The following is a 23,966-nucleotide window of genomic DNA, read 5'->3' as shown; positions in this document are numbered from 1 at the left end:
GAAAACAATATTTTACTTCTGTACTCTACATGTTTATCAATGCATGTCTGCTTTTTTCCCCTTAATTTCTTCTTCTTAGATCACAGTCAGTGTAGCACAGGGTCACGTGCACACCCCTTCACCACCTAAACCTCGCTTCAAAAGCTATGCGTACACACAAGCTGCTTATGTCCTGTCCCCTGACCAAAAAGGGAGGCAGTTCCCTCCACAGGTCTGTCAACATTACTGTTTGTTCTGAAATTATTCTAATATGCCTGTGCTTGCTGTGAAATTGTGTGTGTACTTTGCTTTTTCCTATCTCAGTGATCAATCTTTTTCAATTTTGGTAGGGTTTGTCAAGTGGTGCCTTTTTGCTGAACGCTTCAAGCTGACTGGCAAAAATGTGGCATGCTATTTTTTAAATGTTAAGCAACATTCAAATACTGACATGCTGTTAGAAATTGTCTTCTTTTTTTCTGTTGTACTTGGTTTTAGAAATGTTAAAAAGAATTGATTTAAAAAGCCAACTCCAATTTAAATGTAAGAGGTAATAGCCGCACTTGACAGTCAACGTTTTTTAAGTGGTTTGTTTATAGAAAAGCAGATATTACCAATTTTTTTTCTGTGTTCATTAATAAAATGTTGCATAATGATTTTCAATGAGCTCAGGTAGTTGCGGGGAGAGGGCAGGGAAAATATTCACTGTGAATGTTCTTTATATGACCTAATTTAACTTTGATAATAAAATACTATAGATATACCATAGTCTTAAATATCCCACAAACAGATTCCCTCCAAACTCAAGATCAGAGTCTATGCACCTCATCGGATGCATTCAGTGCAACTCAGTGCAGTGAGAAAAAGAGGTTAGGGATCCTCTTACTAGGTATTTTCAGAATTCTCATTATTACATAGTTCAAAACGTATAAGAACTGTAGTGTCATGTAGGTTGTAATAAATTGTATAAAGTGGTATGATTGCCTTTAATTTCTTTTGGAAAAGAAAATTGCATCTATTTGGCCCAGCATAGTAATTTGAGTTCTGTAGTCGGGGAGCCATTTCTTCTGTCTATATTGTAAAAATATATTTGAAAATAACATTTTTTTTATTCAACTCCATTTGAGTCTTCTGTTATGGTGTCAGATAATTTGCTGAACTATGAAGTCATTTATGGAGCCCATGAAGAAAATCCTTTACAAATTTCCACACACCGTTGCTGAAGACATAACATCAATCATGCTACTGTAATGATTAGTGCAACAGTTAGTGTTTAATATTGGCACAGTTAATTTCTTCTACTGCAATATTAAACTAATACTATAGCAGGATAGAAACTGATGATTTAGCTTGACTTTTCATAATGATAGCCACCATGAGATATTTGTTAACTTTTAGAACAATACAATGGAAGTCTAATGTACACAAAGTAATTCAAAAAAGATATCTCACAGAGTAACAGAAGAACCTATTTTGCATCATTCAATCCTTGTTCCTATGTTCCAGTGCTCAGAAAAGATCAAAATATGTAAATCTGGGATTTATATCTTCTGTGTGTTGAGCATGATGATAATTACTTTATTTCGATCCTTTTGTAATAGTGACTGTACAGACATTTCTAATTGATTGTCCCTCTACCAAAGAGCTTACAGTCTAATAGTTAAGACATAACAGACGGAGGAGACAAACAAGATGCACCCACCAGGCTGATCGGTACAATTCTTAGCCAGTCAGTAGTAATGATTACAACTTGCCATCTGTTTATTATTAGAGTACAAACACTCCTTTGGCAGTGATAAAGAAAACAACCAAGTTTGCAGTTAGCTGTTAACTTTTGAATCAACATGTCAAGTTTTAAGATGGAGAACTTTACTTTCCTAATTCAGGAAACAGCCCACAGTGATAATTGATGCTATATATGTATAACGGTGAGATACTTTCATAATCCCACCTATCTAAGCCAGTTCAATTTTTTTCTTTCTTGTAAGCAATAAAGGTTACTTCTGGGACTCTCACTGGCTCTCCAAGTCTTTTCCATGATCATGATTTTCAGAATGAAGAAGATAAAGTCTCTAGATTTATTGCTTCCATGATGAGCTTCTGATCAAAGCTTGAAAAGTCTGTGGTAGACACATCAATGCTAATCCAACTTCTCTTTTTCCATACTACTTTCTTAAATTCCCATCTGGTTAACTTCAGAATAAGATCTCTCACTTTGTAGTTTACCCCAAGGAAAACTCCAGAGTCTCTTTTGCTTGATCTACCAATTTCAAAGACCTTCCCAGGTGACTGGCTGACAAGGTCTTCATCTCCTAGAGATGATGGTTTTCTGTGCAGATACGTAGGCAATCATTCCTCTCAGACTTCTGCAGTCTTTCATCTTTGTAGAACAAAATTACAAGCTCTTGGGTCTGTTTTTCACTAAGAGACTCAAAGAAGAAATATCTTTCATTAAGATAATGACTATGCAAGAAGAATCTTCCACAGCACTCTGCTGAAACTGCATGTGATCTAAATTACCTCAGGTGCTAGTGTCTTCATTTGTGGTGTTTGGTGGAGTTCTCATTTAAGGGAAATGGTCCAGTAAGATATCTAGTCTCAGTATGAATGTGAACTACTTGGAACTCAAAACAGCTGCAAATGCAATAAGAAGACTTTTTTCCCCAAATATTTTGAAACATCTTTCTCTAATTCTGTTGTAAAGCCGCTACAGGATGACTGTTGCTTATGTCAGCTGTCAAAGGGGGGAAAAATATAATCAGAAATAATAAACTCCTCTATTGGACAGTAAGAAGAACGTTTGCACCCAAAGCACTTTATCTCACAATATGGAATGTCACTCTCCTGCTTCATGAGCAGACTATGCAAGACGTGCACCCCATTCCCATTATCAATTACCTTCCTCAGAAGCCCCTCCACTCCACAAGCTACCATCACAGAAGTCAATCACTGGCAACAAACACTGGTGAGTGCAGAGTCTATCTGTCTTTCCCTTCAGCCCCAACAGACTGGACAACAGTCATTCTATGGCACCCAGCCTCAGTGGTTTTCCCACCTTCCTCTCCTCCAGCCATGTGTTCCAGGAATAGCCAAGAAGTTTCTGTGTCCATTGGTCTTTGGAAGCCCCTAGACTTGAGTGGCCCCCACCACAGCAGCAACCAGCCTTCTCATATTGGCCACAGACAGCAATACTGGACTTCCTGCTTTTTGGAGTCGTGCCCACTTCTGTCACTATGGCAGATACCTAGATACCTTACTTCCCCTCCCATCATCTATCACAACTCTTCTCTTTGTGTCTTCCCTTTTGGCACTTTCCAACCTCTGTTCACTTTTACCAGTCCTTTCCACCCAACTGGCTTGGTCCTCTGACCATTTATCCTCCACAGTACTTCCCCTGTTAGCCCCACCCCATCCTCTTTAATGTCTTCATTCCTTTCTGACTTCTTGCTTGAGATGTCAAGAAGATGCACAATGGCTTGGCCAGTCAGTCCTAATTGCCCTGATTATAATGCATCTGTCAGACACACACACACACACAGAATCATAATTTTCCTCACCCTATTTAAGCAGAACCCTCTTTTACATCTATTCTTTAGTCTGGGCTGAACTGCATCCTGTTAGAAAATTCAGGCCTCTTAAAATGTTGTTACTCACATAAATGGTGGACGTTCTGTTGAAACCTAGGGGAAAAAAAGTCTCTCTCCCTTACCTACCAATGAATATAGAAAGCTTTTATAAACTGCTGCAAATCTCAGGGTATAAACTCACTATCCGCTTCCAAATCCTTTATCGTTGAATTCCTTATAGCAGGATTAAGAAAGGACTAAGTGCAAATTATTTATATGTGCAAATTTTACATCTCCGTTACCTCTCAGACAGTACAGACTGCTCACCTGCCTGGCTCTGCAGTTGCACATTTTCTATTCCCCGAAGGCAGTCTCATTAGTGAACCTGTCTATGTGGTTTCCCTTAGAAAAAAGGGACCTTCAACCTAGTTCTCAGAGCTTTGTCAAAGATACTTTTTGATTCCCTCTCAAGTTTCTTTGTTTAATCTCTGTCAAAGTCTGCCTTCTTGTTGAATCACTTTTGCTCCTTGAATATCTGAACAAGGAGCATTTTCCATCATATAACTTCCCCTTCATTTTTTCCAAGAATACTTGTTCTCAGACCAGTTCTAATTTTGTACACCAGCATAACTCTAATTTCCACCTGATTCAGAATAATACTGGCTTAATTTTGCCAAAAACATCCTATGTAAACCTGTAGGGCCTAAAGATATTGTCTTTACAGGACTGCACTGTAGAGAGATTTCAATTTTTAAAACTCAGAAGATCCTTCATGAGGGGCAATCATTTTTATTTGGAAAAGCTTAATTTAGGAAAAAAAAAACGTGGCTTTGTATTTATTAAAAGATGATGTGGGAGCAAAATTTTCAAACATAACTTTAAATAGGATATCCAACATCTACATTTTGTTTTTAGATTACTATTTGTATATATAAATATGCCTTTGGCAGTCTTATTTGAAAATAGATTTGCCAAAATTTTTGAATTTCTGGTTCATAGGAAATTTTAAAATTTTCTATGAACCAGAAACTCTGTAAACACTTTTGTGTCGGGGAAACATTGATGCTTGGTCTTTCTGAAACAAAATATTTCCAGTAGGTTTGAATTAAAATAATTGGAGCTGTATAATTAAACAATAATAGCCAATGAGAAGGGCATTTCCTGGTATTTGATGACTTGCAAGGGGAATTGAGAACTGTAGCTTTACATCAGGCCTTCAACCTCACCATTCATTAACTGTCAGGAAATTTCTGACCTTCAGGTCATTAGTGCTATTTTACAAATGAGATAAAATATTTCTTCTCAAGTTCTTTGTGCTCCCACTGATGTGAATTTTCTTGTATACAGTATTGGACTTTTCCTAGCAGGTAGTAAGTACAATAACTAGCTCAGAAAGCAAAACTTAATTTTGAATGTTATTCAAGATTTATAATACTTAAATTGAATTTACTTAGCTAAGACACATTATTATTAAGAGAATGATGGCTAGAAGACCTCTAGTGTTTTGGAATCTTGTCATAACAGGAATTTCCACAGTACTTTACCCTCTGCCACCAAATTTATTTGATCTTACTTGCCAGAGATTGCTTCTCACAGACCTCCACTCCATGCCCTTTTAGCAGTCACATGCACAAGAGACACCAGGGTACCGAGCAGTAGTGCAAACTCACTGGCTTTTCAGTGAATTTAAAAAAGAGTTCTCCTTGCTTTGAGGCTGTGATCCAAATACCCTTCTGTTTATTCCGTGGCAATGTATCCCTCAGAGATGCCCTCTTAAATGACAGTAAGGCAAGCAGAACTAGAATTATAACATTATTTTTTTTATAATATTTCCAAGGCCAAGCATACAATAGATGAACCATGAAATAAAAGTGACTTATATGGAAAACTGCATAGCAAAAAGCTAACTAGAATGTTTAGTTATTGATAGCCAAAAGCTTAGCTATGCAGGAAAAAGTAGAGAGATTCCTTAAAACAAGCTGTAATGGTCCAGAATCTTTGGGATTTTACAAGAAATTGGATAAAACAAAACAATGTAGTTTAGCTTTCTCTTCAGGTGTGCAAGTGTGTTTTAGTGACTAAGGCATTTCCAATTAACTTTAGTACCATTCCTGGATGCAGGAGTTCAATTCCATACACTAACCTCATACAGCTTTGCACTTGACCTTACTGAATTCTGAGATACAGTTGTGGCTTTTTTCAATTTAATCATATCCAGACTTCCAGAACATCCAGTATGTAAAAATATAGAAATGAAATACAGCCAAGAAATACACAGTAAAGGTCTTGATCTTACAAATGGATCTTCATGGATGGGCATTTAACATCAATGAGGTTTCCTTTCTGGGACCGGGGCCTAAATCTGTAAAGCTTTGTGTCATTTCAAAGGCTTCCCCTCCCTTGTCCCCTTGCAACCCTTCACATTGCACTCCTCAATTTCTCCTCTAATTTCTCTGTCTCAGGGTTCCTTACTGCCTCCTTCCTCTTTATCTCCTCTAAGTTTTTGTATAGAATTGCCAGCAAACTAAAAAATCCATTATTCACCAAACTCAAATACGGTCACTCAGCATTAACTCAACCACTCTGTCGGATCCACAATGGGATCAACAAACCCTCTAAATGTCTGCTTGACCATTCTAAATGAATGATAATGGACAACCTCTCTTTGTCCATCACCAGGAGGAAATCCGCAACTGTCAAGATAAGGCATAAAGCCTAACTGCCAGGGATCAAATAAGAGAGACAAGGTGGGTGAGGTAATATCTTTTACTGGTCCAGTGAAAGATGTGACCTCCCCCACCTTGTCTTTCTAATATCTTGGGACCTGCATGGCTACAACAACTTTGCATAGAACAAGGGATCAAATAAATCAGATGAGACTAAGTGATGTTTAAACACCCCACTTGAGTGCAAATGGCCCACATGCTGAACTGTTCTTCTTTGAGACAGGTTTCAGAGTGGTAGCTGGGTTAGTCTGCATCAGCAAAAACAACGAGGGGTCCTTGTGGGACCTTAGAGACTAATTTGACTCCTCGTTGTTGTTCTCTGGGATATTTAAAGCTTGACAGTATTTCTCCTAGTGTCAAATGAAATGTCCATTCCCATAAGAAATACAATTATTTTAAAAAAAAATTATAAAAGTCAGACCTCGTCACAGTGCTGTTCATATTTTCCCCTTGTTCTGCTTCTATGATTTTTTGTGTGAAAGAAACTAGATACTATTTATTTTTTGTTAGATTTGTTTTGCCAAATTGTAGGCAATTATCAAACACTTGTTGCAATGCAAAGCTTTAAAATAGAGGCATGGTTCTGGATGTTCTGTTCTGAGGATCAAATTCCTGCTGACATTGTTCAACTTTCTTATACGTCTTTGGCAATATTTTTGACGTTTTTTCTTGAGATTCTGGTAAAGTGCTATAGTGTACTCTGGTGCATCATATTAGAGTTGTCTGCATATAATTTATTATTTAAAATATAGCTGAAGATTTTCAAGTGACTTAGTTAAAAACGATGCTGGAAAGAGGAACATGGTATGGCTCTTGTCAAGGATCATACCAAATTATTATACTGGTTCATAATGAGAATAATACGTATCATTCATAAATTGTAGAAAAGCTCTGGATCAAATATTCTGTTTTCTTCTATCATACATCAACCCATAATCTAATTAGGAAATTATCGTAGTATTATACTAATAGATGGTTGGCTGTATCATAAAATGATTTGTACTTTCTTAACTTGATATTGATTGATGTCTTAACATTTATCTATTTGAACCTTGAAGATGGAAAAATGAGTAGTTCATTTCCCCTGCTACCAATGAAATATTTTTCCCATACATGCTACCAGTAGTCAATTTTTGTCTTTGATTTATCATAGAGTTAATTAACATGAGAAGTGTATGCAGATATGATGATTTTAAGTTTAGTCTTCTAAAATATATTTTAGAATAAATAAACAAAATTAACTATAATTTAAAAGTTAAACAATAATAAAAATGAATAAAATACATTCTGTAATTGGTGAGCCACAAGTTCTTCCTTTGCTGAGAGTAAAAATGGCCCATTTTAAATGTAGCCCTGGTGAGTGTGAGCAAACATATTCAACACTAAACATGAGAGAGGTTCCAGGGAGAAAGAAAATTTTGATACCTCAAACGTTTCTTGCTTCTGTTTTGTTTTCTCTCTCCCGTGTTATACTGACAGTAGGAATTGCACGCCTATATCTCACTGTTCATGGATTTGAAATACTAATAGATTCCAGATGTAAATTAACAGCAAAAAAATGCATATAAGAGTAAAAATAAATAAATAAAATACACTATTAAAGCTACTTATGTACAGATGTCTCTCCCAAAGGTAAGCTTGATGACCTATTGTAAATGGGTGTGGTACGCCAGAAGCTGACAAATGAGGAAGATACACACTTTATTTTGTTGTACAAGTTTCAGACTAACAACAATAGCAGAATTACTTGATTATTCCTGTATTCAAAATGTCCAGTCAAATAAATCAAATTAAGAACTTGACCCCTTTTTTAGACCTTCAGAATTGAAACTATAAAGAGAAATTGCTTATGGCAGTATGTGGGTTGGGCGGGGGAGTTGCATTAATTTTACTGGACAGAATGCTCATTCAAAAATATACTAGTGAGTCGAGCCTTTTATTCTTCCTTATGATGATGTTCCCTGACATGAAGATGGGTGCTCCTTTGCTACATCTGCCTTCACTGAACATGTCATAAGGGACTTAAAGATTAGCTTGAATCCATTACCATCAAGTATCCCTCCTTTTCACTTTTATGCAACTGTAAAAACAAAAACGGGACTTAAGCAAGCAATTCACATGCAAGAGTGGTCCAACAGCCATGATATTTCATGTTCAACCCAACTTGGGCAGTAGATCTTATACTTTTCTCCATCCCTTATAAACTAGGAGACCCAAAACAGTACCTAAATCTAGACTTTCTGCATTGATAGAATCATAGAAATGTAGGGTTGCAAGGGACCACAAGAGGTCATCTAGTTCAGACCCTTGTACAGAGACAGAACCAAGTAAACCTAGACCATCCATGACAGGTATTTGCCTAACCTGTCCTTGAAAACCTCCAATGGATGGGGATTCCATAACCTCCCTTGGAAGCCTATTCCAGAGTTTAACTACCTTCGGGTTAGAAAATGTTTTCCTAATACCTAATCTAAATCTCCCTTGCTGCATATTTAAGCACATTAGTTCTTGTCCTACCTACAGTAGACATGAAGAACAATTTCACTGTCCTCTTTATAATGGCCCTTAACATTTTTAAAGGCTGTTATTAGGTACCCACTCAGTTGTCCCTTCTCAAGACTAAACACACGCAGTTATTTTAACCTTTTCTTAATTTTTCCTCATAGATCAGGTTTTCTAAACATTTTATCAGTTTTGTTGCTATCCTTGGGACTCTCTCCAATTTTTTCCATATCTTTCTTAAAGTATGATACCTGAAACTGGACACCATAGTCCAGCTAAGGCCTCACCAGTGCTGAGTAGTGAAGGACAATTACCTCCCATCTTACATAAGACACTCCTGTTAATACACCCTAGAATATTAGCTTTTTTTGCAAGCACATCACATGGTTGACTCTCATTCAGTTTGTGGTTCACTATCATCCCTAGATCCTTTTAGCAGTACTACCATTTACCCATTATTCCCCATTTTGTAGCTGTGCATTTGATTTTTTTCCTGCGTAAGTATAGTACTTTACCCTCCTCTTTATTGAATATCATCTTGTTGATTTCAATTTGTCAGGGTCATCTTGAATTCTAATCCTGTCCTCCAAAGTGATTACAGCCACTCTCACCTTCGTGTCATCTGCAGATGATAATACCCTGTGCATAGTCGCTATCATTTATTTTGTCTCATAGCCCTTTGTGGTAAACTTTTCAGCTACTTCTAACACCCGATTTTGTTTCTGTTGTTTTCAGTTGACTCCCCTACCCCAATAGACAAACTAACAATAAAGCAGAATTTTTTCACTTGTAAGGTGCTTGTAACATAATATTCTTGTCTACTTTCTCCCCATATGTTTCCACAGATTAAACCATTCGAATTTTCCCAAATGGTTTCATCTAAGAGGCATGTTGAACTAATGCATTAGTCTGAGTGGTTTCTGTGATTTAAATATTACAGAATTTGAAATCGCACTGTGTGTCATGTGGGTTCTTCATATCTTCCATAACTATTTTACAGTATGATGGTAGATTTGTGCTCATTTTGTTTCATGATTTTTTGGGGAAAAGATCTTTATTAAAAGTTGAATATTTCTTGCACACTAGGCTCATCTCTGGACATTTATCTGAGCTAGTAGAAGTAAATGTCGAATTTCCTCAACGCTTGTCTGCCCTCTTTATTTATTTATTTATTTCATTTATTCATTCCCAAATGCAGGATGAAAAAGCAGTTTCCTTATCTGCATTGTTATCAATTAATTTATCCAGACTTTAGCTACAAAAACAAAACAAAAAACAGTAATGCTGAGAAGGTCCATTTGGCTGCTAAACACACAAGAATTTGGCTTATTGGACACATTACTTGCTGTAAGATTTTATATTGCATTATCTTGATCAGTGAAGTAAATTTAACTTGGCACTATATTCTGTATAGTGCCAACTTGTAGCTGAGTGAATTAATTGCACTTTTCACTTAGATGAGGTGTAAGCAAAAGGAGTGCTGGAAGCAATACCAATGTTACATATCTTCAGTTTGTGAGTTGGATACAATAAAGAGAGCAGTCATTTGCTGTTGTTCATAAGTCTACCTCTCTGTTCCTTGTCATAATTCAAATCTCTGTATCCTAGGGAGAAAGCATCCTATGTGGGGCAGCCTGGTGGATAGAGTACTGGATTGGGAGTCAGGAGACCTGGGTTCTACTCCTTGTCACAGTTTCGGGGTAACTGCGTCTGTATCTCTTCTCCCCCACCCTCTTGCAGTCACTCCAGGAGTGTCCAGTAACATCTTTGGTCTCCAGTCATCACATTCATTTCAGAGTGGGCAGTTTTAAGGTTACACAGCCCCCTGCCTTACTCAGTGATATTCCCAGCAGGCTGTCTGCCTAAAGGCCAGCACCTGCGCTTTGCTTTCTCTCCCAGGGCTATGAACAGTGTAGTGCCAGCAGTAACAAGATACCACACAGCTCCATCTAAGCAAGAACATTTATTTTTATAAGTGTTATAGCAAAAACCTGTTAAAATAATAAACATTCCCATGCACATGCTAAAAGCTTACCAGAGGTCGCCATTAGCCTTATGGGGCCCTGGTAGGCCAAAGTCTTTGCAAACCTTCTGCAAGGTTGAGGCCCTGTCCATTTGCTAGATCCCCCTGCCCCCCTCCCTTTTTTTTTTTTTTTTTGGTCTATTGGTCTCTGGAAAACCCAGATGGAACCAATACATGCAAACCACCCTAGGGAGTGGTATTTCTCTGGAGTCTGTTTACAACCTAAGTGATTGACCTTTATCACCACCCACTCTTCTTGATTCCTGGGGGAGCTATGATAATGCTCTCCCCTGAAGCTGCATACAATTTCTGTCCCACAGCCCCACACAAACTTAATAGAACATGGTCCTGTGATGCTTCTTCGGAAACCCAGGGCTGAGTTGCCACCTTGTTGCCACCTGCCTGCAGCTCTAGGGAGTCTTGCCTGTGCCAGCTGGGGGTTAGCTCCCTAACACCACCACCAGCCTTTCAGCCATTCAAGCACCCGTCTGGGCTATACCAGCCCCGCCTTTGCCCTGTAGGTTGACAATAGAGGCACTCACCCCCAGTCTCTTCAATGTGCCCCCGCTGTGGTGTCCAGCCCCTGATCAATGGATACCTACTGAAGTCCCAGATTCTGTGTTCATGAAGCACCCACTTTCATTAAGGTACCTCCTCAGTAAATGGATCTCCAACCTGTAATATACCGAATCAGTCTTTTGTCTTTATTTGCAGCCAGGCGATCCCCTTGCTGTCCTATCATTCACTTTTCACTTCCAGCTGTTTATGGTGTGTATAGATTGTCTTTGGTTTTCCATTGACTTTCCCAGGTTGGTGCAAATGGGGGACAGTGCTGCAAAACATTACATAACTAGGATAATTCCTTCCCATTTGAATGGGCCATCACTGAGATATGTTATTCCCTGGTGACTCACTTTCACTGCAGGGGCATACATTTCATCATAGTTACATTATTCCTTAAATATTACCCATATACACATCTCACAAGGACCAATAACTTGCTAGCCTTCATACATAAATACCATAAAAGTGGCGTGCTAGGTGCAGTGAGTATGGCAGGTCTGAGACAGGAGTTGCTTGTAAAGAATGCAGAACTTTTTGCCAGTTAGCACCAATGGTTTTGTCACAGGTCCCCAAAGATACTGCATGTGCTTGCAATATCTGTCACATGCCTCTCTCACTTTTCAAACGTGTATGTTGTGTCCTTATATCTGACTCTGATAGAGTTAAGAAGATACAATTGTGTTATAATTACATAAAATTTAAGTAGTTTGGGTTTTTTATTAGTTGTTGGCTCTGAAAAATTGGTGCATACTGTGCAGCATTTCAATCACCCGCACCACAGGGATAGCCATAATTGAGAGGAACACCTCTATTTCACCTTTTTGTTCTGAACTAGTGAGAATTGTGAGAATGCCATGCTATCTATGCCTTTCACACCAGCAGCTGTACAACTCCTCCATCACTCTTTATAAGTAAATCTAAACTATTTTAAAATTACTTGTAAGTGCAATGCAAATGCATCTGAAGTTGGGTTGTAATGCTGGGATGTTCAAATGAGGCTCATAAAGTTAGGTGCTGAACTTTCATTGAATGTCAGTAAGTGTTGGGTGCCGAACTATAATGGGCCACTTTGAAAATCTCAGCGTAAATCATAGTGTGAAAGGAAGCTACCAAGTTTTCTTCTCTGTTTAAACTTGTAAAACAGCTGAATCAGAGTCCACTGAGTTATATCTGACTGTGGTTTGTAAGAAACGTGTGAGAGTCCTGGGGTATCTGCTCACTCAGTAAGTAATTAGGGTTTGTGACAGTCAGTCAGCTCTGGATATTTACTGACAGTACTGACCTTTGAAAGGTCAGACTGCTTAACTGTACTGATTGTCAAAGTGCCAGGGTTTTGTCAGTGGATTTGATAAAATGCAGACCATATACTGTACTATCTCTCGTTCAGCAGACGTTTTGGGATATTTTTTCACGGTATCCTTGTTATCAGTGAATACATCTTGACTAGAGATGAATCTGAGATGCAAAATTCACATCTGGTGGTGAATATCGAATACTCCCTCAATCCAAACTTTGGAGGCATTTGAATCTGAGGTATGGAATTATGTGTGTGGGTGTAACTGTATTGAGAAATTATACTTTACTCTCAATCATGTTAAGATCTTATCTGAGTTAGATGCACTGATGCAATATCATATATCAAAATGGACATATCAAAAACCCATCTGAACCTCTTGGCTTGAAATGTCACAAAAGCAGGTGAGATATGAAGTAGTTCAGGTTTTCAGCTATGCTGGAAAGACCATGAGAACATTGTTTTCTCTTCTTGTTCTGGAAATACCCAGGGCTGTAAAAGTATGTCGGTGTGAGTGGGAAGAAAGTTAATCAGACTTATTTGAAGCTAAAACAAGATTTGGGTTGAGTTTGAATTATGTGTAAAGCCTCTGGATGGCTCTTTTTTCCAACCAGTTTGACCATCTGTGACAGAGTGCCAGTCACTTGGCTAATTGCATAGCAGAGAAGATTACAGGCTTTATTGGAGACAATTAACCTGTTAAGGTGAGAGTGTTGACTAGGCTATGAGATAATTGACTTAATAAGGGAAAATATGTAATTGGCAGGAATAGGAAGTGAGGGGATAGCTCAGAGAAAGAGCTGGATGTTGTAGAGAAAGAGCTGGATGTTGTAGAGAAAGTTGGGTGAAAAGCTCCTCCTGACACATGCCTGCACTATGTTCTGTGGTGCTGGGAATCTAAAGATTAAAAATCCACATTCAGAAAAGAAATGGCCTGTGTGTATATTGTGAGTAAGAGACCATCCAAATGGGCCAGGCAACATGGCACACCAGGTAGCTAAGGCAGCGCCTTATTACATGATCCCTAATCAAGAACTTCAGGTAAGTTTGTGAAAGTATGTATACATGTACACTTTTGTACAAAGGATAATATAATAAAATGTACAAAACTCTGTGGTGTTTGGTAATGATCACATTGTTAGTATAGTAAGTGCTTGTTTGCTAGGAATCAGCCTAAATGTCTCAGGAAAATCTATAAAATTTATTTTCTTCATAAAATAATTTCTTAAAATGTAAAATGAAATGGATTTGCCTGATGGTCAAGCAGAAGGATGCACATGCTGCCATGTGGGAGATCAGAGTCTGGGTCTCACATTTTCAGGCCAGCAGTATGGAGGGAAATACTTTGTGTCATGCGCCAGTGACTCCTCTCCACTCCAAAGTTTGGGCAACCATGACTTGCTTCAAAAGAGGGCCATTAAAATGTATGGAATGTAGGGAGTGGCTAAGTGAGGCAATCAGAAGGATCAAGCGAGATTTTCCTGAAATTATACCTGAAAAATAACGCAAGTGCAATGAAAATTGGGAAATTACCCCAAAAAATACAGAATATACCCATTATATTCCTCTTTAGGAAATGAGGATCTTATAGAACACAGGAAAAAATAATTCTACAGAACATTGTGACACTGTGATGGCCTTATTACATATTCTTACATGTATGTTTTGATAGAGTATTTTAGAATATCAATAGACATTGTGGCCACTGTATTAAGTGACTTGAAATTTCGGATGCTTTCTCTTTTTGGTGCTCGACTTGAGACACTGCTAAGTGGCCTGATTTTTTAGAGGATGGGTGCTTAGCACTTTGATTTGTGTTGCCTCAGCTTGTTTTATAGCAAATTAAATGAACTTTGGGTGGTGTGATGAGGCATCCAGTTCCAACTAAGCTGATGAATGTATCTCTAATCAGAAATTATTTTAAATGGTGAATATTACTTCATAGTTTAGTTTTAACTGTTTGTACACTTACATTTTTAACACTTTTAGCAGCATTAGATGAACAGGGACAAAAGACTGTAAAACTTTCTTATAAACTAGCTTCTAGAATGTGATGTTTTGCAAATCACTTGCAAAAATTACCATAATAAGCTTCTATTGCTTCCCATGCACAAATGAAAATCTTCCACATTTGTTCAGTTCTCACTTTCCAAAAGAATTAAATGAATTTCTTAACTTAGGGGTGATATGCAGATCTTGCATGAATATAAATGGAATTTACATATGTAGACAGAGGGGAGTCTAGGCATATTATTAGAACAAAAAACTGAAAACAGCTAAGTACTTGCTGTGTGAATTTCTTGTTTAGTTAATATTTTTATAGTGGGAATCTTGGTGTTTCATTTTAGTCTTTAGTTTCCTATCTAGGTCTCGGACTTGTTTTCTCCCTTTCTCTGTTTCATAACTTAGTTGACGTGGCAAGGTATGCAAGTTTTGCAGAAGTTGATACATGATCTATGTCTAGGACAGTTTACACTGTAGTAATATACTTTTATACTGTTAATCCATTTTGTATTGGTGTTCATCTCTGATTCAATGACAGCTATCTACATATTGTGCTGTTATTTCTGTAGTCTCTGTGTCTCACGTTGTTCATCCTAAATTTTAGAGAGTTTTCTTCATTTTTTTAATGGAAAGTCTATTGCTATGTCTGATACCAAGTATTGCTTTTGTACTATGTATTTTGTTCAGTGAAGTAGAAAACATCTCTCATATTCTACTTCATCATTATCTTTATTCTGTGACAATTCTCAGAAATCCAGTCTACCTTTGGTTTCCAGTATGTTTTGTGTTTCCAGTTTAGTATTCTGTTGATACGCTGCCAATACTTTGATGAGGGGATCCCACAAAAATATTCCCTTGTCTGTCATAAACCATATGTACAATAGAAGTGGAATAGGGGGATGTTTGCAGACAGCAGTGGTGAGGTACTGGGGAAGCTATTAATTTGTTCTCCCGATTTAAAACAAAATATAAATCTAAGGAAGGAGGCAGCACTACTGGACAAATGGAATTATATATGCTGAGAATGTTTGTACTTATAGGAAATATACAGAGCTACAGTGATCTAACACGATGGACAGGTTGTGTCATTTGACACACGTTGACACACATTTGAAGTGTGTGTGTGTGTTTTGGGAGAAGGAACAGGTTGGAGGGGATTGAGATGACTTATATGTGGCTCTGGGCTAATCCTTTCCCAGCAATGTTTAACACCTGACACTTGGTGCACTCTGGCTCTCTGTTCCAAAAAGTTTAAAAAAAAATCTCCTCTCAGAAATGTATTTTATTATCCCAGGGATAAGTCTCTAATGGCAGGGATGATTTAGTAGTATCCAGAGAGTGAGTGAACTAAATCCAGTACAATCACCCTGATGCTCCATTCACTTTGGTGCAGAATTTTAAGAAGTGGTTCTCTCAAGCTGCCAAGTGTCCCCTCCAGCACGTTACTGTTATAAATCACTAATGCTGTGCATAGTGAGTGTCTTTCTGTCTTCAGCCCGTTTGACTGTAGTGAGGTAATCTGTCAGTGTAGTCCATCTGCAGAAGTAAAAGGATGTTAGCAAACTAGGTTTTTTCATAGTTTTGGAACTGCTCTTTTCAGTAGTTCAATTTTCTGTCTTCATAGGGTTTGATCTAGAGTCTGAGACACTATTCACTTTTTTTTTTTAAAGTTTGTATAACGATTTTGGATGTTAAAGCTGTTGAGATTTGAAAATGCTACTGTATAGAATTAGAGTATGCATTTATCAAAATTTTTGTTTCGGGTCCTTTAGAGAGTTGAGTAGAGGGGGAATGTAAGTTTCTCTAACATGGAACAAGAAACTGACTTCTTTTGTGATTATCAGCAGAAATGGTCTTCAGTTGTAGAACTACGGTTGGTGTACTTCTTGTGTAAACATTATCTTTGTATGTAGAGTTCCTGCTTGCATATCATCCCATTCAGTACTGCCTGTAGTGATGAAATTTTTCATATCCATAAAGTTATATGCATTTAATTGCATTATTGAATAATTCTAGCATTGGGTTTATACATCCAAAGGTTGGGGGAGATGAACATTTTCAATATTAATGTTTATTGGTCCAGTCAGTTAGGATTTCTAATGATGCCCAAAGAGTGAACAGTGACATTTTCACACAATGGAATTTCCATACAGAGAACTTGCAAGTGAATATTTGCTTTGTTTGTTTAAGAGCTGTGGCTAATTTAAAATGCAATTATACTTTACCTTCATTATAACATGACCCAAGAAAGGTTTATGCTGAAATATTAGCGTTATAAAAAAAATAATTAGGAATTTTCTCTGGGATAGGTCAAATTCTAAAGCCCTTCACATTCAGCTAGTTCAGAGTGTCTTTCAGGGAAAATAAAATAGATTTATAACACCTAACAGTGTCTCAGGAAGAGAATTTAAACTGATTTATTGAATGGCTCAGGGGCCTGGGGTTGTGAAATGGAACCTTTTACTGCTGGGTCAGTAGGGATAGGAAGTTGTCATCTGGTGGTTGTTTTGTGGCCTTTATTAAATTAGTTGGTGGTCTAAGTCCATTCCTCAGAGAACTTGTGTGTACATTACACATACATAAAAATGCTTTTTGTCTGTCTCAGTTTCCATGTCCATTTGATACATGATCTATCTTCTCACCCAAAAGAGGCATGTTTTGGTGGACCTATTCTGTGGATAAATAAGGACTTAAGCTTACAAGGCTTCCTGTCCTGCACTTCTCATAACACCTGTGGAACCATGATATTCCAAGGATAAAGAATTCATAATTTTTGGTCTGATTGTGCTTGCAACACATTTAATTACTTGTTATGATTTCTGCATGGAAGTACAATTGAGTTCAATGGAACTACTGAGTTATAATTACTATACAGTACTTGTACATAAGCACTACACTACTACATAAGTGTTTTTGTTAGTTTTTCATGTTTGTCATATTTAATACATCATCTGGTATAGGGTTGCTAACTTCATGAGAATAAGTCTTTAGGAGTTAAGTGAAATAGTTAGGCTCTGATCATGCAAGCTGATCCATGAAGTCAGAGCCCATTTGCTTCATTAGGGTTGAGGGTGCTCATAAGAGTCCATCTGCACAGATCAGCTTGAAGGATCAAGATTAATGAGTATAGAAAGCATTACATTAAATTTATACTTTTGTCCAAACTCTGTAAACAGTATACATAGTTTTGCTACTGAGATAAAATTTCCTAATATTTGTGATGCCTAAAGTTTAAATGGCCACATGTTAAGATCATCTAGGAATGTTGTACGGATGTAATATGAAGCCAAAAAGGTAATCCTCTTCACTGATTTTGAGAAACCATGAATATTTAGATCATGTTGTTGTTTTCGAACTGGGAGCATGTGGAAGTTCAAGTTAAAATGTATGAAGTGAAAAGCAGTTGTGTCAAATCAAGAATTTTAGGTAAATACTTGCAGAAGTTTTTCAAAAACTGAAGGAAAGGAAGCATATGTTGTTGTTTTTTCACTTAGTTAAAATTGAGGTGATAATATGTGTTTCTCATTTTATTTTGTAACAAAGTGGACCCAAAATGGAATGTTACTTTTCATGGATAACAAAGCAGTATCTTAGTCAAATTCAGAAAAAGCTATTAAACTATGTGTATGACCCTGAAAATGCCAAGTGCACATAACCAATGATTTGTAGTTCCTCTTATATCTCACTTGAATACTTTCAGCTGATTGATGGGCGATGGAATAGAATTAGTTTGAACACGAACACCTAGCTTATATGAAATGATGTCTATATTCCATTTTGATAGAGCAGTTACAGAAAATGTATTCCTGATTGTTCAGTGTATTTGTGCTACAACCTTCTCATCAGAAAATAACACGTTTTATCATATGCTTAGAAAAATATGAGCCCTGTAGAACATAATTAATTGCAATAAATGTTTGTAGGAAAGCATGAGTACAAAGGTAGTGCTTCTGATACTCAGGATACACCCCTGGAGTTCCATTGCTGAGATATTTCCAAACTTACCAATGGAACTGAGGAAGAGAGATTCTGGAGTGCTATGTTTATTTTCGGAGATGTTGAACCGAAAGAGAACCCCCCAAAAATGGTTGTAAGTTTGTATAAGGGAGGGGTATTCTGGAATTTTTCCCTTAAACACTAGTGCAAATACTGGGAGGATAGGCCAAAATAGTCTCCTTCTATAAGCCAACCTTTTTTCTCTCTCTCATTAAAAATCCCTACTCATGGGGAAAAAATTACTTAAATTATTGATATTTTCACTCCAACATTGTTCAATGTTCAGCAGCACTACCTCTTTGCAGTAAGCCCGATTTACCTGTCTTCCATTCCATTTCAGAATCCATTCCAAACTCTCTCTCTCTCCTAGTGGTCGAGATTCTTCATGAAATTTCCCCCCATCCCACGTTTCTGATCTCATCTATTCCTACTTGTTAGCTCATTCCCTCCTTAAACATTTCCATGTGTCATTTCCCTTTCTCTCTGCACTGTTGCAGTAAATGTTTTCCCTATGATGTCTCACCACATCTTCCCTTTTTCCCTCTCTATGCTGACTCCATGAATCTCTTTAAAGCCAATCCCAAGACAAATCCCTTGGCCTTGTCTGTGATCTTGAGCATGGACTTTATCAATCAGATCTTATGTCCTCAGCCTTCTAATTTTCCTAACCTCACTCCTTCTCCCTTTTATTTGGTTTTGTATCTGTCTTCATTCCTACCACATGTAGAGATGCTATGGCACCTGTAAGTGATACTGTGATTTAGATTCATCTGTATTGGTGCAATCCTTAATGCTGGTATGGTATTTTAAAGAAGTAAAGTGCTTTATACAGTAAGGACAAAATATGTATTACTCTTAATCATAGGCTGTAATCAATGTGAATCCTTACGGAATTTTTTACTTTTGCACAAAGGGTGCCACACAAAAAGTATTATGAAATATTCTGTGGATTGCTATATTAAACACACTGTTACTTATGGAAGAATTAAAACAGTTATTTATGCGGGGGAAAACACAAATCTTAAAAGAAAAATCCAGCAGTAATCCAGACAGGGCTTCTTGGCAGATCTCAGTAGGGAAATGCTGTAGACTCCAGCAGTAGATGAGAAAGGAGGAAGTGAAATATTTAAAAGAGGGATTGTCAGAAAGGGGGAAGAGGAAGAAAATGTTTCTGAAAGACAATCCACCTTATAATATATAGTATATTCTTAAAACAAGCAAACTTTGAATTTTTGGCATATAAACCTGTTGAAGGGTTCTGGTAATTACACAAGCAAACTTCCTTCCTGTAGTTTGTGTCAGCAAAACCCATTAATTTAATTCACTGTTATTATCTAAGTATTTATACTTATTCTTTTTATGTATCCACTTCCTACCCTTTGGTTACGTATTATCTATGAGCAGTGAGTATTAGGTTAAGTGAATTTCCTTTTAGCAACAGAACTCACCTTACTATAAAATGTTTTGTGCTTAGCTAGTATGCTATAGATATATATTAACTGTTGTATTTGAGAAATAATTTAGCATGCACTACAAAGGTAATTTGTGTGACAGAACAGTGGTAAGTGTGGTGTTGAGGGTAATTGCATGTGCTGTTTTACACGGCCTTTTCTTTTTTACCATCACCAGATAACATGGAAGTTTTAGACTGCCTCAGAAAGAGTATAAACATGGCTCCTAAATACGTGGGTTTAGCATATTCACCTGTAGTGTGAACATCGTTTTGTGGAAGTCTTCCTTGTGCTACAAATGGCTAAACAAATAGTACGTGCTGTACTATGTGAACTTCATGGTACACAACCAAATATGTTGGGGGGAGGGGCGATAACTGACTACAGTAAAGTTCGTTCCTACAATATAAAGTTGTTTTAAAATGACCAAAGTGCTTTAATCATTCTAATAAATATTTCATTTTCTACATGCAAAATCACTGTGCAGTGTATATCACAGTAACTAGGTCAAGTGGCATGTGCACTCATGCAATAGTTTCCCCCCATTAAAAAAATCTCCTCCTCTTCTTGTTGATGGTAAATTTTTATTTGCATATGTATGTAAGCAAAACCACTTTCCCTTTTATAGTTTTAAATTTCAATGTATACAGAAATGAAAGGGAGGGACAGATTTCAGAGTATTTGTGGGACACGGGGGCCTGTATCTACTAAGATACAGCTGCAGTGCACATAACTAACTTGGCATCTATGCTCATTTCTTCTTTGAGGATGCAGAAAGCACTGGCTTTTGGTACCAGTAGTTACTTTAATTAGGCGCCTCTAGATAATCCAGGTGCCATCAGTTTGTATCACAATGGAAAGGAAAGTAGTTTTTTTCCAGTTTTTATTTTTTTAAGCAGTTTTCAATGGGACAAACATGATGGCAGTAGCATTAAAGGGATACTTAAAGTTTTAAGACACAATGTCGGAGCACAAAAAAACCCCCTTATCTATGCTCTGACGCTTTCATTCCCCCAGTTAGTTTGTGGGTATAGAAGATTCAAAGAGCCACTTCAGGAAGCCTGCATAGTTTCTAAACATGACTTTCAGGGCTGTATTGACAGAGTATCTTTGTTAATATCTTCCCCAGGCTTATATATTTAAATATATAAGTAGACTAAATGGCACCATATGGCACTATCTGGATTTATAAATCCCAGTCCATAAATTAAGAAGAAAGGGGGGGAAAGTTCCCTAAATTGAAGTTTTGTTGTTTTTAATTTGCCATTTTCTGCCACATGTTGAGACAAGTAAGAAGAGTATTTGACTTATCTGTTACTTTACACTATATTGCACATGTGTATATAACCAAAAAAACTAGCTGCTTTGGTTTTTGGCTGTGAATTTATAGTTTTGGAGCAATGGAAAACTTTCCTATATATATTTTCGCTTCAGTTCAGTTTCAGGGATGGCTTTATAAAGCCCAGGATGACGTGTGAAAACTAAGGACAAAATATTCTTCTTTGAGGGGATTTGGCTATGGCACAAATTCCACAAGAGCTTAAGTGAATTTGGAGTCTGGTCGTCTTTAGGAAACAATGAAAAACTTTCCTCTTTGACAAAGCATTTTGAGCATAACAGGAGAGAGACTCTCACAGTGTTGACATCCAACCCTCTTACCCACAAGAAGTCTCCAACTTTCTCCCCATGAAAACCGAGAAACTAACACCTCAGTCAATCCCAAAACAAAAACATGCCCCCCTCAAATCTGTTCTACGCAATTTTACCTGGATACTATGGTCATGAGCAGTAGTATAAAACCCTTAGGTAAGATGAAGTTTATTTAACTGAAGCTATTTGAGCAGCCTAAACTACTACCCCCAAAACTATAATTAGCAATGTACATGCTTGTTCTTGTATTGCATTTTGATTCTCTAGATGTTCACATTAAAATGGTTTCAAAAATGAATAAACAAAAAATATAGGTTTCAGAGTAACAGCCGTGTTAGTCTGTATTTGCAAAAAGAAAAGGAGTACTTGTGGCACCTTAGAGACTAACCAATTTATTTAGTCTCTAAGGTGCCACAAGTACTCCTTTTCTTTTTTTGAGAAAAAATATATAAATTAATGTAGGCTGTGCCTTTGTATCTCTTTACATCACACCTTAAAACCACTTCTGCATTTTAGACTCAGTATCTAAATTGGTTTATATGACTGTCAAATCTTGGATTTAGCCTACAGAGGGGTTATCCTAAAAGTGGCTCCTACCATGATATGTATTTAAAAGTTGAAGATGCTTAACAGAACCATCCTGTTTTTGTAGTTCAATATGATAATAAGATTGATATGTTTTGTTTGAAATAGGTATCACAATAATAAGTTGTAGGTTGATATTTTGTCCTATGGGAGTTCAACCCACTCCCATTCTCCAGAAAATAAATACTACTAGAGTTCATGAATTTGAAATTATTTTATAAATCATGGTTCTTAATTAGTATGTCTTGCTCATGAAAAACAAATCCACAATTAAAAGCAGCACTGAATACACCAGACAATTTAGTCAAGACTTCGGGCTTGCAGTTTGACTGAATTATTAATTCATGAATGGAGTCTCTCATTGGCAAAAATGTACGCTACAAGACTGTTTTATCTTTGGGGCCAGGTTAGTATTGTGTGCCTCTTGTTCTATGGCACTTGTAGCCCCTTAAGCTGTTTTGAATCCTGTTTTGGATCCTGACCTGTGGGAGCAGTTTTTATTGTTGGTGCTCAGTGATGCATTAACATGAAAATCTACACATAGTTTTGAAGGTTGTGATCATCATGGAGGAATAGCCCCACTATAGACAGGTCTTTTCCATTTCTTCTCTGACTTATTGCTGTATTAACATTCTGCAATTGTTTTTGGCCTATATTCCTATCAACCTTTGTGAAAAGGCCGAAATAATCTCCTTGATATTCAAGGGGGGAGTAAAGTGTATCATTGGGCTTTAATAGGGACTTACTACCATAAATGAGGAGCATGATGCATAGTCAGTAACTAAATAACTAATGACATTTGACTCCTGGATATTTTTGCTAAATATTTAACATTGATATTTCCTTCCTCCATCAGCAAATCTCCTTCACCAAGACACTCTGTTACTGTAGATCATATAGTGTATAAACATCAAATATAAATTAATAAGGGAAGCTTAGTGATAGCAACCTGATTGATCAGGTTTCTTAATTATGCTTATTCAAACTATCCTAACTTATTTAAGACCTACTGGGCTGATTTTCAAACCTGGTGAGCACCTACAAATCCCGTGGAAGTCCATGTGATCTGCAAATGCTCAGCAACTTACAAAAATAAACCAACAGTGATTATTTTGAAGGAAATTAACTGGATTGTTCCATGTAAGTATCTAAATTTAACTGCTATGTTTAAAATTTGCATCCTTACCCTTTGGCAAAATCTTTTGTTTCTAATACTTTACAAATTCAATTAAGCATGAGAAAATAATGATTCTGTAATCTGTTTTAAAGTCCATCTTTGATTCAAAAACATATGAGTAAAACATTGAAAAAATCTTTGACTTTGAAAATTTAATAGAGTTTTTAATCTTCTTACCTTTCACATTTCAGCTCACTTTGCACTTATGGTTTTCAGCTTAGGTGGCTTCATTGGATTTCCACCCCCCACCAGTCCTCATTTAGTGGCTCTTTATTTATGAAGTAAAGAAAGATGCTTAAAGCGTAGACCCAGAATATTTATAATATGAGAAGAATACATTTATCTAACATGCATTACAAATTCCTCTGTCCTTGACAGATTCAGTTCAAATTAATACAGTGCTCACTGCTGCAGCAGCAACAGAAGAAGCTAGAATGTTGGTCCTTTCATCT

The 23,966-nt window shown here is 37.0% G+C and overlaps 1 protein-coding gene across 12 annotated transcripts in view; it reads left to right on the top strand.

Moving 5' to 3' along the window:
- DMD (dystrophin) overlaps positions 1-23,966 on the top strand; it is a 1,926,267-nt gene that overhangs the window by 563,765 nt on the left and 1,338,536 nt on the right. For all 12 annotated transcript variants that reach the window (XM_073357918.1, XM_073357881.1, XM_073357898.1 and 9 more), the window contains exon 9: positions 80-211. In XM_073357918.1, coding sequence (XP_073214019.1) covers positions 80-211 — 132 coding nt within the window. The remainder of the gene's footprint in view (positions 1-79; positions 212-23,966) is intronic.

Source organism: Lepidochelys kempii, chromosome 1 (assembly GCF_965140265.1).
Source record: "Lepidochelys kempii isolate rLepKem1 chromosome 1, rLepKem1.hap2, whole genome shotgun sequence".
Taxonomy (NCBI): domain Eukaryota; kingdom Metazoa; phylum Chordata; order Testudines; family Cheloniidae; genus Lepidochelys; species Lepidochelys kempii.
This window is presented reverse-complemented; position numbering and strand designations above follow the sequence as displayed.